At 52.6% G+C, this 11,289-nt stretch overlaps 1 protein-coding gene across 1 annotated transcript; it reads left to right on the top strand.

Annotated features, from left to right (window-relative positions):
* Nucleotides 1-1,070: 1,070 nt before the first annotated feature.
* Nucleotides 1,071-10,866, top strand: PLEKHO1 (pleckstrin homology domain containing O1). The gene is made up of 6 exons (XM_047784775.1): nt 1,071-1,429; nt 2,095-2,241; nt 7,030-7,170; nt 8,102-8,206; nt 8,778-8,879; nt 10,054-10,866. Exons 1-6 carry the CDS (start codon nt 1,400-1,402, stop codon nt 10,756-10,758), a joined length of 1,230 nt encoding a protein of 409 aa, XP_047640731.1. The 5' UTR covers nt 1,071-1,399; the 3' UTR covers nt 10,759-10,866.
* Nucleotides 10,867-11,289: the final 423 nt, after the last annotated feature.

Below are 11,289 nucleotides of genomic sequence, written 5' to 3'. Positions count from 1 at the left end.
TGGAATTGGCAGTTCATCTGTAATTACTTAATATGTAGAGGAACTGAGGCCCAAAGAAATTCGGTGACTTGACCAAAGGCCATGATGCAGTGATGAAACCAGTGTTCAAACCTAGGCTCCCTGATTCTCCTCTTCCCATTAAATAGGTATGGGGGGGTGTGAAGTTACCAAGATGTTGGGCTCTGAGGCAGATCTGGTGTAGGAGTGATCAGCCAAGGCCCCCCCACCCCCGTCAGCGCATCCTCTGGGCATTGCAGTGGACAGGATGGGATTTTTACATGTCAGTGCAGCAGGGAGAGATACGCAGGGAGTAGGAATTTTAAGCCTCACCTGAAATTTATATTTAAAGCCACTTGGTCTAACAGATTAGTGCTTTGCAGACAGAGAATTCTATTCCTGCCAGCACTTGAGAGTGTGTCTGCAAATCCCTCAGCCATTCTGAATCTCACTTTTCTGTCTCTGCAATGGAGATCCTATCTACCTCATACTTAGAGCTATTCTCCTAAGGCTCAAATAAGGCCCAAAGAAATGTGTATTAATATTAACTTCTCTCCCACGGAGTCCCCTACACGTCGGTACTCTCCGAAGCATAAAACTTTTCCCCAACAGTTGACCTGCCCAGACCACTACCTCTACCACCCAGGTGTGTGAATTCCAGATGCCAGTCCTGGGTAACGCGCCCTCCCAGCGGACGCTCTCGTTTTTGTTTTGGGTTCGGGAGGGAGATGATCTCAATCTGGGTTATCTCCGGTCTTCAGACACCTCCCGATTTCCCTATCATCCACTCCATCCGCCCCTGCCATCTCTCTGCTCTGCTCTGGTCGGCCAGGCTGTCTTTTCTGGCTCCACCTCTCGCTCCGGCCGTCGGTGCGAGTCTGGGTCTCCCTGCCCCTCCAGACGCCGATCTCCGGCGGGGTTTAGGTCTGTCTTCTTCACCCTCAGTGAGTCAGAAACAAAGGAGGGGGGGTGGGGGGAGCGCACTCTCTCCGGCTCGGCGATTCGCCCTTTATTCTGAACTCGCAACGTCAGCGGGCGGGTGGATGGAGCGGCGGGGCGCGGGCTGGGCCGCCCACAGCGTGCCGGGCCGGGGGAGCGGCCGGGCCGGACCGGGCGGGCGGGCGGCGGGGGCGCGCTCGGGGGCCCGGGCCGCGTGGGCGCCGGGATGGAGGGCGCCGAGGGGCGGGGAGCGGGCGTGCGTGTGTGTGCGAGCGCGAGGGAGGCCGGCCTTTAGTGTAACCGGAGCTACAAAGAAGGGGAGAGTCCGGGAGAGGGAGGGAGGAGCGGCGGCGGCGCCGGGGGCCTCTCCGCACCCTCCCCCTGGGCAGGAGCCCCCTCGAAGCGGCCTCGGCCCCCGACGCGGGGCCGCCCCTCGGCGCCCGCGCCCGCCCGACCGCCCGGAATGATGAAGAAGAACAATTCCACCAAGAGGGTGAGTGCGCCCGCCCGCTGCTGACTTTGTGCCCCGAGGACCCCGGCCCCGTCGGGGCCGCGGGCAGCCGGGTTGCGAGCTGGGGACGCCCCGTGCCAGCCCCCCGCCCAGCTCGGCCCGGCCTCCGGTCCCCTGGGCCTCGGCCTCGGCGCGCCTGGCCCCACGACGAGGCACCGGCGGGGGCTTTTGTTTGTTTACTTGGGCTGGGGGTTAACTTGGCTGAGTTTCTGCCCGACCCCCGGCCTCCCCCTCCCCGGGCAGCCGGCGGCTGCTGGCGTCGCGCTCTGCAGCGGCGAGGAGACAATGAGAAATAAAATAAAATGCCGTTAATCCTGGCGCCGCGAGGAGGGAGGCCGGGGGAGGGGGCGAGGGGCCCGGCGGAGACCCGAAAACCACCCCTTGGCTCCAGCCCGGCCGTCGCCCCTTCCCCCAGCAGTTCCAGTCGTTTATTTGGGAGAAGGAGGAGGGGAGCGATGGGGGAGAGAGTTCCTCGGAGTGAGAGGCTTTGAAGTGGGGAGCGATCGCGGGGCTCCCTGACTCCAGCTGCGGCAGGGCGACCGCGGGAAGGAGGGGACGGGGACTGGGGAGGGCGCGGGCAACAGCACAGGAGGAGGAAAAAGCTGTAATCACCTAATCGTGCGGTTCTCATTTGACCCGGGGGGCAGGGGCCTCAGGATGGAAACCATCAGTCTGCACCGCCTGAGAAGGTCGGCTGGGTCCGGAAATTCTGCGGGAAAGGGATTTTCAGGGAGATTTGGAAAAACCGCTATGTGGTGCTGAAAGGGGACCAGCTCTACATCTCTGAAAAGGAGGTAGGTGCCCTTTGCGGCTAACTGTCCCTATTTTCTCATAGTCCCCACTTTGTCTCTCCGCAGGGGGCTTACCTACTCCTCACCTCCCCCTTACTTCACCCGGTATTTTGTTCCAAAAGTGAGTTCAGCTGCCCGGTTTGTCTCTATCCCATCTTATCTGCAGAGAAAGGTCATCTTTAGTGAGAAGACCTGAGTTAGAATTAGCAGTTGAGTTTGCCTCTTAAAGATTTTTTCTTTGCAGACACTTTTCTGACAACCACTTATAACTCCCTCCCAAGATGTCCCAAAAGTTCCAAGTGTCCCTGCTGCCCCCTACCCTGCCCTGGTCTCTAGCTGAACTTAGGAATCTTTTTTCTTTGCTGTGTTTGCTGAAACACTCTGTTCAACTTATTCTCTACTCCTTCCTGTCCCCCCACGCCAACCTAGCTGGCCTCCCCTTTCCTGTCTCTCTCGCAGGGACGTATGCAACTCATATCAGCAGTAAAGTTGCCCTGAATCACAGAAAACACACATAGAACCCAGAGTCAGTCTCAGATGACCTCAAGTAGAGTATTTGTGAGTAGCAGACATTCTGTTGAAGCCAATGTCCCTAACCAGCATGTTCTCTCTTCCTCACCACTACTCCACTTAAAAAGAGAAGCAAAGGACTCATTCTCCATTCCTTCCCACCCAGCACCACCCTCACCCTCATTTATATCAGAAGGGGGAATGGGGGAGTTCCCATCGTGGCGCAGTGGTTAAGGAACCCGACTAGGAACCATGAGGTTGCGGGTTTGGTCCCTGCCCTTGCTCAGTGGGTTAACGATCCGGCGTTGCCGTGAGCTGTGGTGTAGGTTGCAGACGCGGCTCGGATCCCGAGTTGCTGTGGCTCTGGCATAGGCTGGTGGCTACAGCTCCGATTCGACCCCTAGCCTGGGAACCTCCATATGCCGCAGGAGCAGCCCAAGAAATAGCAACAACAACAACAAAAAGACAAAAAAAAAAAGAAGAAGAAGGGGGATTGGAGTTGTGAACCCCTGCATGTCTTTCTGTCTTTGGTTCTCTGAGAACCAAGTCCACCTTGGGTCAGAACCTGAGCCCACATATTGAATCCCAGACTCTTCTCCCTTTTAGCTCTAATTCTTAGGCTCAGTAACCCATAGGAATATTGAGAAACTGAAATTGCCCCTCCGTGGGTTAGAAGTCAGTCTGCAACTATGACAGCCTCACCTAGGAGACTGTCTCGAGTTCCCCTGGTAGGATGGCCTCCTCCTCTTTCTGTGTTCCCTCACCCAGGGCTAACTGGGAAGTCCTCCCTGAGTTCTAACCTCTTCTGCTTTCTGCATAGACTATATTTAGGTAAATAAATCCTTTTATGGTATTGAAACAGACACACTCTCAGTCCTAGAGAAAGTATTCATCTGAACAAAACATCTACCGAGGCAGCTAGGGAAGAACTAAGCTGTGCCAGGGCCAAAGAGATCCATCTTAAGGGTATTTAAACCTTGCTGTTTATACTAAGCTTGACAGGAGGGTTTATTTTTAAGGGTCACCGCTACCCAACCCCCAATCCTACACAGAGTTTTTCCACAATTTGCTGACTCTCAGGTTTTTTGTTTTTTGTTTTTTTAAGAAAGGCAAGTGTCAAAGTGTATCTCCTGTCTTCCCCGAACTTCATAATGGCAGGAAACTCTAGCGAGCAATCCGGGAGAGCTTCCCACACGTCAGTGGGGAACCATGAGAACAGGGCCAGGGTAGAAGGAGCAAGACATTTTTTTTCTTGTTTGTATTTGTCCAAAGAACAGAGTCTGGGGGCCAAAGAGCATGGTGGATACTTGTTTGTGGAGGAAGGGGTACTGAGACAGGGGAAAGGATGGAATGACCTCAGCCTAGGATGTCTGGTGTCCTGTGAGTCAGGAGCATCTGACTCGTCATGGGGCCAGCTGCCCCCTGCTGAGGAAGGCATAGGAAAAGAGGGAACAAGCCTATTGGAATGGCTCTTCTTTGGAGCCAGTTTCCATGCTACAGTGGCGTGGGTTAAAGGCGGAACTGAGTGAGGAGCATAGGCTTTATTCTGTCCACTTCCCAAAAGCTCCAGAGCCAATAGATTCAAGATTTTTTTTTTTCAGTGTAGTATAATGTTTGTAATTTACATGTTAATGCTACAAAATTCCTCACCCTCTCCCCCAGAATTTGCACCCGGCTTCTTGTGTTATTTCCCCTCAAAGGCAGGGTCTCCTGTAACTGCTGCCCCAAAGAAGGCCTTCTCTATTTGTTGGTAATAAGCATTTTCCTCACTCGCAGTCAAAGGACTGATGTATATGAACAGAAACCAGACCTCAGGGAGACCTTATGGTAAAAGAAATGGGGTTCAGGTCATCTTTTTTGGCAGGCATGGGAAAAATTCCTTTCTGTGGGCCAAGGACAAAGAATCAGGGGAAAAGAAGGACTGACTTTGGTGGGTGGTAATTATAAATGAAACTGTGGGAGTTGGATGGGCAAAAACAATACAGTGGGAGTTCCCGTCGTGGCTCAGTGGTTAACGAGTCCAACTAGGAACCATGAGGTTGTGGGTTCAATCCCTGGCCTTGCTCATTGGGTTAAGAATCCTTGCTCAGTGAGCTGTGGTGTAGGTTGCAGACACAGCTCGGATCCCGCGTCGATGTAGCTGTGGTGTAGGCCAGTGGCTACAGCTCCAATTAGACCCCTAGCCTGGGGACCTCCATATGCCGTAGGATTGGCCCTAGAAAAGGCAAAAAGACAAAAAAAAAAAAAGATACAGTGAAGAACTAGGTCCTTGGAGTTGTCCATCTTCCCTGTGCACTAGAATATGCTTGTCCCGCTGCTTGCCTCAGCCCATCTCCTTCCTTCCATGCCCTGTCAAGGGCTAAGCTCTGTCAGTGTCTCCTGCTCCTCAGAGTTCCTTATCAGTCGTGTGCAAGCCAGAATACCTCCCTTCCCTTCCCTCCCCTCCCCTAAGGAAAACAGAATAAGTAACTCTCTTCCCCTGGCTCTGTACACACACCCAACACTTTCCTCTCCAAGATTTCTGGCCTCTGCTGATAGTCTCAACCCTGAGGAAGGAGGGGGAGAGGAATGATGTATCACCCTGCATCCCTGCCCCATGTTTCTGGGAATTGTTCTGGAACATCCTTTGCCAGCATCTTGTCCACTTCCACCCACAATCCTTCAAGGCCTCTGGTCACTTCCTACCCCAAAGCCAGAGAGCCTGGGAGAGGGGAGAGCCCTGGAGGAGCCACACTGTGGGAAACAAACAGAGGTGGGTGTATGAGCAGCCATTTACCTGAATGGGCCTGTGTCAGTCCCCTGGGTTCAGCGGCAATTTGGAAGGATGGGCAGCTACAAGAGCAGAGATGAGCTGAGATGGAAGAGAGAACCACGTCCCCACTTTAAGGCTGATGAGAACCAGGCAGATAGATGAAGTCACCTCCACACACACAATTCCTATTTCAGAGCTTGGGAAGTGGGGGCCCCTGTGAAATAACTCCAGTCATGGAGGGTAGATGTCTTCCAGGGAATATATGAGGCTACCTTTGTCTGTTTGTTTAGTTCTGACAAGACAAGAACTGGTGGTTTTCATCTCTCATCCCAGGAAAACCTGAGCAGCTCATTCCCCAGCATCTTCCAGTCCCAGGCTCAACTAGCAGCGGGTGAAAGGGTTTGCTAATCACACACTGCTCCATCCAGGCCAGTGACAAATGCTTCTCTCCTCTTGCAAGCCAGGTCATGGCTTCAGAGGACAGGGCTATGGGAATGCCTTAGGGGAGAGGAGAAAAAACCCTGAGAGGTTTAAAGTGGACCTTGGCAGAAATCTTAGTGGAATTTGCTTTGTGGTGCCCAGAAAAAGCAGGTTGGGGTTGGAGGGTGTAGACAGAATTGTGGTCTCTGATTAAACATTCAGCAAGAGACTTAAAAGAGCCAAATGCTGGATAGAGCTGCTAAGGGTAGAATGGGGTGCAGGATCAATTCAAGCAGGAAAGACTCAGTTTAGACACAAGAAGGGACTTGTGGCAGTAAGGGGGCTTCAGCTCTCAAACTAAAATCATAGAAAGAGGTAGCAGAACACTTTTTTCCAAGTCTGAAATGTAGTCCTGCAGGGAGAATATAACTGTGTCTTTGCCTAGAGAGGTGGATGATTTAAGTAGCTTCTCAAGCCCCGGGAGCTAGGTTGGGTTGTCACTTCGGAAGGAGGAAGGAGGGGTAGGAACTGCAGGTGTATTTTTCACACTGTCTCAACAAACTCAACACAGGGGCTGCTCTTTCTATGGTGCTGAAGCTCCTGAAATGAAGGTGCTAGATGAGTCTCTTCCCAGTAGTATATGTTAGAGGAAGGTGCCAGGTGGGATAAGAAAGCAACAACGTAAATATTAGATGGCAAGGGGCACAGAGGCCGCCCTTCATTCCCTCCAGACATCGCTGATACCAGCCCTGCCTTTACCTCCTCCCTCTGGACACTCAAGGGCCATCCGGGTCTTGCTTACTTCAGGATGATAGGATTAAACTATTAGCCCCCGTATCTGTGTCCTTTGAAGGACAAAGTGGGGGGTCATAGTGAAGAGAGACCTCCTGGAACTCCAGACACGGTTGCTTGGCTGAGGGGAGTGGGGACCGGGGGTTTCCGTGGAAACCTGCCTGAGGGGTCAGGCCTCTGTGGGCCTCGGATAGAACAGTCTTTTCCCACCCCCTTCTCAGCCTTTTTCGGGTTCTCAAAACTGGTCTAAATTAACAACTTAGGGGAAGGGACTAAGTAGTTTTATCCTTATCACCTTACCTCCAACCCTCCCCTAGGTAAAAGATGAGAAAAATATTCAAGAAGTGTTTGACCTGAGTGACTATGAGAAGTGTGAAGAGCTCCGGAAATCCAAGAGCAGGAGCAAGAAGAACCATAGCAAGTTCACTCTTGCCCACTCCAAACAGCCCGGGAACACGGTCCGTTCCCCCTGCCACCTTGGCAACTGGATCATTGACGGGGCCCGGGGTGGGGGTGCTGGGGGGGCGCTGGGGAGAACACCTTCCCCTTTGGGATCTCTCAGCTCTCTTGGTGGAGATGCTGAATGATTGCTCTCCTGCCATGGCTTTTATCATTTAACCTGAGAATATTGTGGCCATTTCCTTCCATCCAGGCGAGCCAACCTTTAAACCGTCCTTCCACAAAGATCCTCTCTCTCTCCCTCTCTCTGTCTGTCTGCCTCTCTTTCTCTGTCTCTCTCTCCGTCTTTCTCTGTCTCTCTCGCTCTCTCACACACACACACCTCTCTTGGGTGACAGTCCCTTTTCCCTGTACCCTGGTTGAAATTTTTAATCTAATTTCCCTTGTCTGTGGGAACCCAGGGACATTCTGTTTCTTCAAACATTTAAAGATTTTGGAGTTCCCGTCATGGCTCAATGGAAACGAATCTGACTAGTATTCATGAGGATGCAGCTTCGATCCCTGGCCTTGCTCAGCGGGTTAAGGATCTGGCATGGCTGTGGTGTAGGCCGCAGCTACAGCTCCAATGTGACCCCTAGCCTGGGAACCTCCATATGCCACAGGTGCGGCCCTAAAAAAACAAACAAAAAAACATTTGCAGAGCTTTATTTTAGTATCTGTCCTTTACCTCCTCTGATTATCTCCAGGGCTGTATCAATATCCAGTACCCTTCTGAGATCCTCCTTGGTCATTTCTAAAACAACCTCCAAGCTCTGACATTTTGCAGGAATAGAGGTTGGTTTCCTTAAGTTACAGATGACTCCAGAAGTTGAATCTCTCTCCTGCCAGGAGCTTGGTTTAAGGGAATGAGATTATAATTTCTTATTTCTTCACTGTCAAGGTGAGGCCAACTCTAAAACCCTGGCTGAAACAAGAATCTTCTCCTCACAGGCACCCAACCTGATATTCCTGGCAGTCAGTCCAGAAGAGAAGGAATCATGGATCAATGCCCTCAACTCTGCCATCACCCGAGCCAAGAACCGCATCCTGGATGAGGTCAGGGGGCTAAACTGTGGGGAGGGGGACCCTGAGGCAGAAGGAGCAGCTGTGACTCCTAAAGAGAATGGTGTGGGCCCCCTTTACCAGTTCCCCACCAGCTCTGCTCCTTTTTTGGGGGTTTTTATGGCTGCACCCACAGCATGTGGAAGTTCCCAGGCTAAGGGTCTAATCAGGTGCACCTGCCAGCCTATGTCACAGCAACGCCAGATCCTTAACCCACTGTGGGAGGCCAGGGATCAAACCTGCACCCTCATGGATCCTAGTTGAGTTCATTACTGCTGAGCCACAACAGGAACTCCAGCTATGCTTCTTTATCTCCCATTTTCCTTCTGGCTTCTCTCTGAGTCTTTTCTGCCAGTTCCTCTTTTCTTGCTTCATGATGCCTGGGACAGCCCTGGTATAACCTAAGGAGCCCCTTCATGTCCAGTAAATCCCTTGCCCTTGGATTTGCTCAGAAGTAGTCCATGGGGTGGGATCACTTCCCAGACCAGGCATGTTCAGGCCTCAAGGGAAGCTGGCTTGGGACAGAGAGTCTCTGAAGAGCACCCATGACTGTGTGTATCTTCAGGTCACCGTTGAAGAGGACAGCTATCTCGCCCACCCCACTCGAGACAGGGCAAAAATCCAGCACTCCCGCCGCCCCCCAACCCGGGGACACCTGATGGCCGTGGTATGTAAGCCTGTGAGAAAGTAACAGTTGCTAAAGGGGACAGCCACCAGAGCTTTTTGTGATACCAAGGTCAAAGGCTAGGGAAGCCTGATCCGTCCAAACCAAAAATATTTATTCAGCACCTACGATGAATTCAAAAGCCCTGCCCTCAGTAAATGTGTCATCCTTTGAGGAAAATGAGATATACTCACAAGGAAAATGAAAAATAGAAGAGCTGAATACAGCAAAGGCAATATAAGCTCCTGTCTGGTGGCTAGCTCTCCTGACCGGTAACAGTGTCACACTTAGAGGAGCAAGGATTGGCTTTCACTTGTCTGAGTGCTAAGTGTCTAGGGGAAGAGGCAGATCAGGTGTGGTCGAAAGAATGTGGGCTTTGGAATCAGACAGTGCTGGGTTGGAACTCGCTTTGCAATGTACTCTCTGTGATTCCCCGAGCTGCTGTCTCCAGCTGGGCATGGGGAGTAACCACACCCACTTGACGGGCTGCTGTGAGGACCGATCGAAAAACAGCGTGTGTATCAGTACATACGAGGTGCTGAATACCCTTATCACTTTTTTTTTTAGTTATAGTATTCTGGAAATAAAATACGTTTTTTCTTTTTCTTTTTTTCTTTCTTTCTTTTTGTTGTTGTTGTTGTCCGCATTTGAGGCATGTGGAAGTTCCTCGGTCGAACGTATGCCACAGCAGTGGCAACAGCAGATCCTTAACCTGCTGCACTGTATGGGAATTTCCAGAATAAGTTTTCTTTGAAGGCAAGGGGTTCTGAGGTCCAAATAGCAGAGGGGTTGAAGTGTGTGGCTCAGAGGATAGAGATGGCAAAGGGCAGTTACCCTGCTGTGCCGGGCATCCTGTGTGTGCCAGGCCCGCCTGATGCTGAGAGTCCACCCGACGGAAGAAAAAGATGCTCTTGAGCAAGCTCGCAGTAAAGTGAAAAATATGGGAAACCAAGCAGGATTTAATAAAAAGAAACAAGTTCAAATCACTACCAAAGGAATACAAGATAGCACATAAAGTCAAGGGCTGTGTCAGGAGTCGCGGGGGGGGGCGGGGGGGGGGGGGGGGGGCTCCCTGAGCAGAGAAGCGAGCACAGCTTGCCTCGCTTTCAGGCAGTCAGCCCTGAAATGCCCACTGATGACCGTCTACCCCCTTCACTCCCGCCCTCTCCCTCCCTAGGCTTCGACGTCTACCTCGGATGGAATGCTGACCTTGGACCTGATCCAGGAGGAGGACCCTTCCCCTGAGGAATCAACCTCCTGTGCTGAGAGCTTTCGAGTCGACCTGGACAAGTCTGTGGCCCAGCTGGCAGGCAGCCGGCGGAGAGCAGACTCGGACCGCATCCAGCCCTCCGCGGACCGGGCAGGTGGCCTTCCCCGACGTTGGGAAAAGCCAGACAAAGGGGCCACCTATACCCCCCAGGCACCCAAGAAGTTGACTCCCACAGAAAAAGGCCGCTGTGCCTCCCTGGAGGAGATCCTGTCTCAGCGGGACGCTGCCCCGGCCCGTGCCCTCCAACTGCGGGCCGAGGACCCCCCAACCCCCATCCCACCCCACCCGGGGCAGCTGTCCCGGATCCAGGACCTGGTAGCAAGGAAACTGGAGAAGACTCAGGAGCTGCTGGCAGAGGTTCAGGGACTGGGAGATGGGAAGCGAAAAGCCAAGGACCCCCCTCGGTCTCCTCCCGATTCGGAATCAGAGCAGCTGCTGCTGGAGACGGAGCGGCTGCTGGGAGAGGCGTCATCAAATTGGAGCCAGGCGAAGAGGGTGCTGCAGGAAGTCAGGGAGCTGAGGGACCTGTACAGACAGATGGACCTGCAGACCCCAGACTCCCACCTCAGACAGACTACCCAGCACAGTCAGTACCGGAAGAGCCTGATGTGAAGAAAGGTGACAAGAGTCTGGAACTTGTGGGGCGGACAGATTTTTATCTCCAAGGGTTGCAGGATAAAGTTTTTTTATTTACCTCAGTCAAAAAAAACATAAACACAATCAAACTTGTTGCTCTTGCTGCTGCCCAGCTCCCCCTACAGCCCTCATTTCCAACATCCTTTCCTTCCATCTCCCATTCCATCTCTGAGACCTAAATTGCCTGAGTTTGGGGAGGAGGTGACCCCTAAGGTAGTATTAAGAAGCTTTCACCTGGATGAAGAAAGAGAGGGTAACGAAGGCACAGTCTGAGCATTTTACACCCACTCCCCTCTGAGGCACGGTGAGGAACACACTGCTGCTCCCAAGGACATATGTGGGCTCCTGAGTTTAGAGGGGGAGGGAAAGGGGCTTCTCCTGTGTCCCACTCCAAGTTTTCAATCTGAGGATGAAATTTCAGCTGCTCAGCTCTAGCTGTAGGGATGTGGGGGCCAGTGCCACCTGTCCACACACACAGAAGTGAAATTTATCCCAGCCCCAAGGAGG

This window comes from Phacochoerus africanus, chromosome 6, assembly GCF_016906955.1.
Source record: "Phacochoerus africanus isolate WHEZ1 chromosome 6, ROS_Pafr_v1, whole genome shotgun sequence".
NCBI classification, from domain to species: Eukaryota; Metazoa; Chordata; class Mammalia; order Artiodactyla; family Suidae; genus Phacochoerus; species Phacochoerus africanus.
This window is presented reverse-complemented; position numbering and strand designations above follow the sequence as displayed.

What these genes read in the sequence shown, in the direction of transcription:
- PLEKHO1 (XM_047784775.1), top strand. Translation starts at nt 1,400, where the DNA reads ATGATGAAGAAGAACAATTCCACCAAGAGG. An exon ending in AGAACAATTCCACCAAGAGG is followed by an intron (nt 1,430 to 2,094) that starts GTGAGTGCGCCC and finishes CCCGGGGGGCAG; the next exon opens with GGGCCTCAGGATGGAAACCA. An exon ending in GGGGACACCTGATGGCCGTG is followed by an intron (nt 8,880 to 10,053) that starts GTATGTAAGCCT and finishes CTCCCTCCCTAG; the next exon opens with GCTTCGACGTCTACCTCGGA.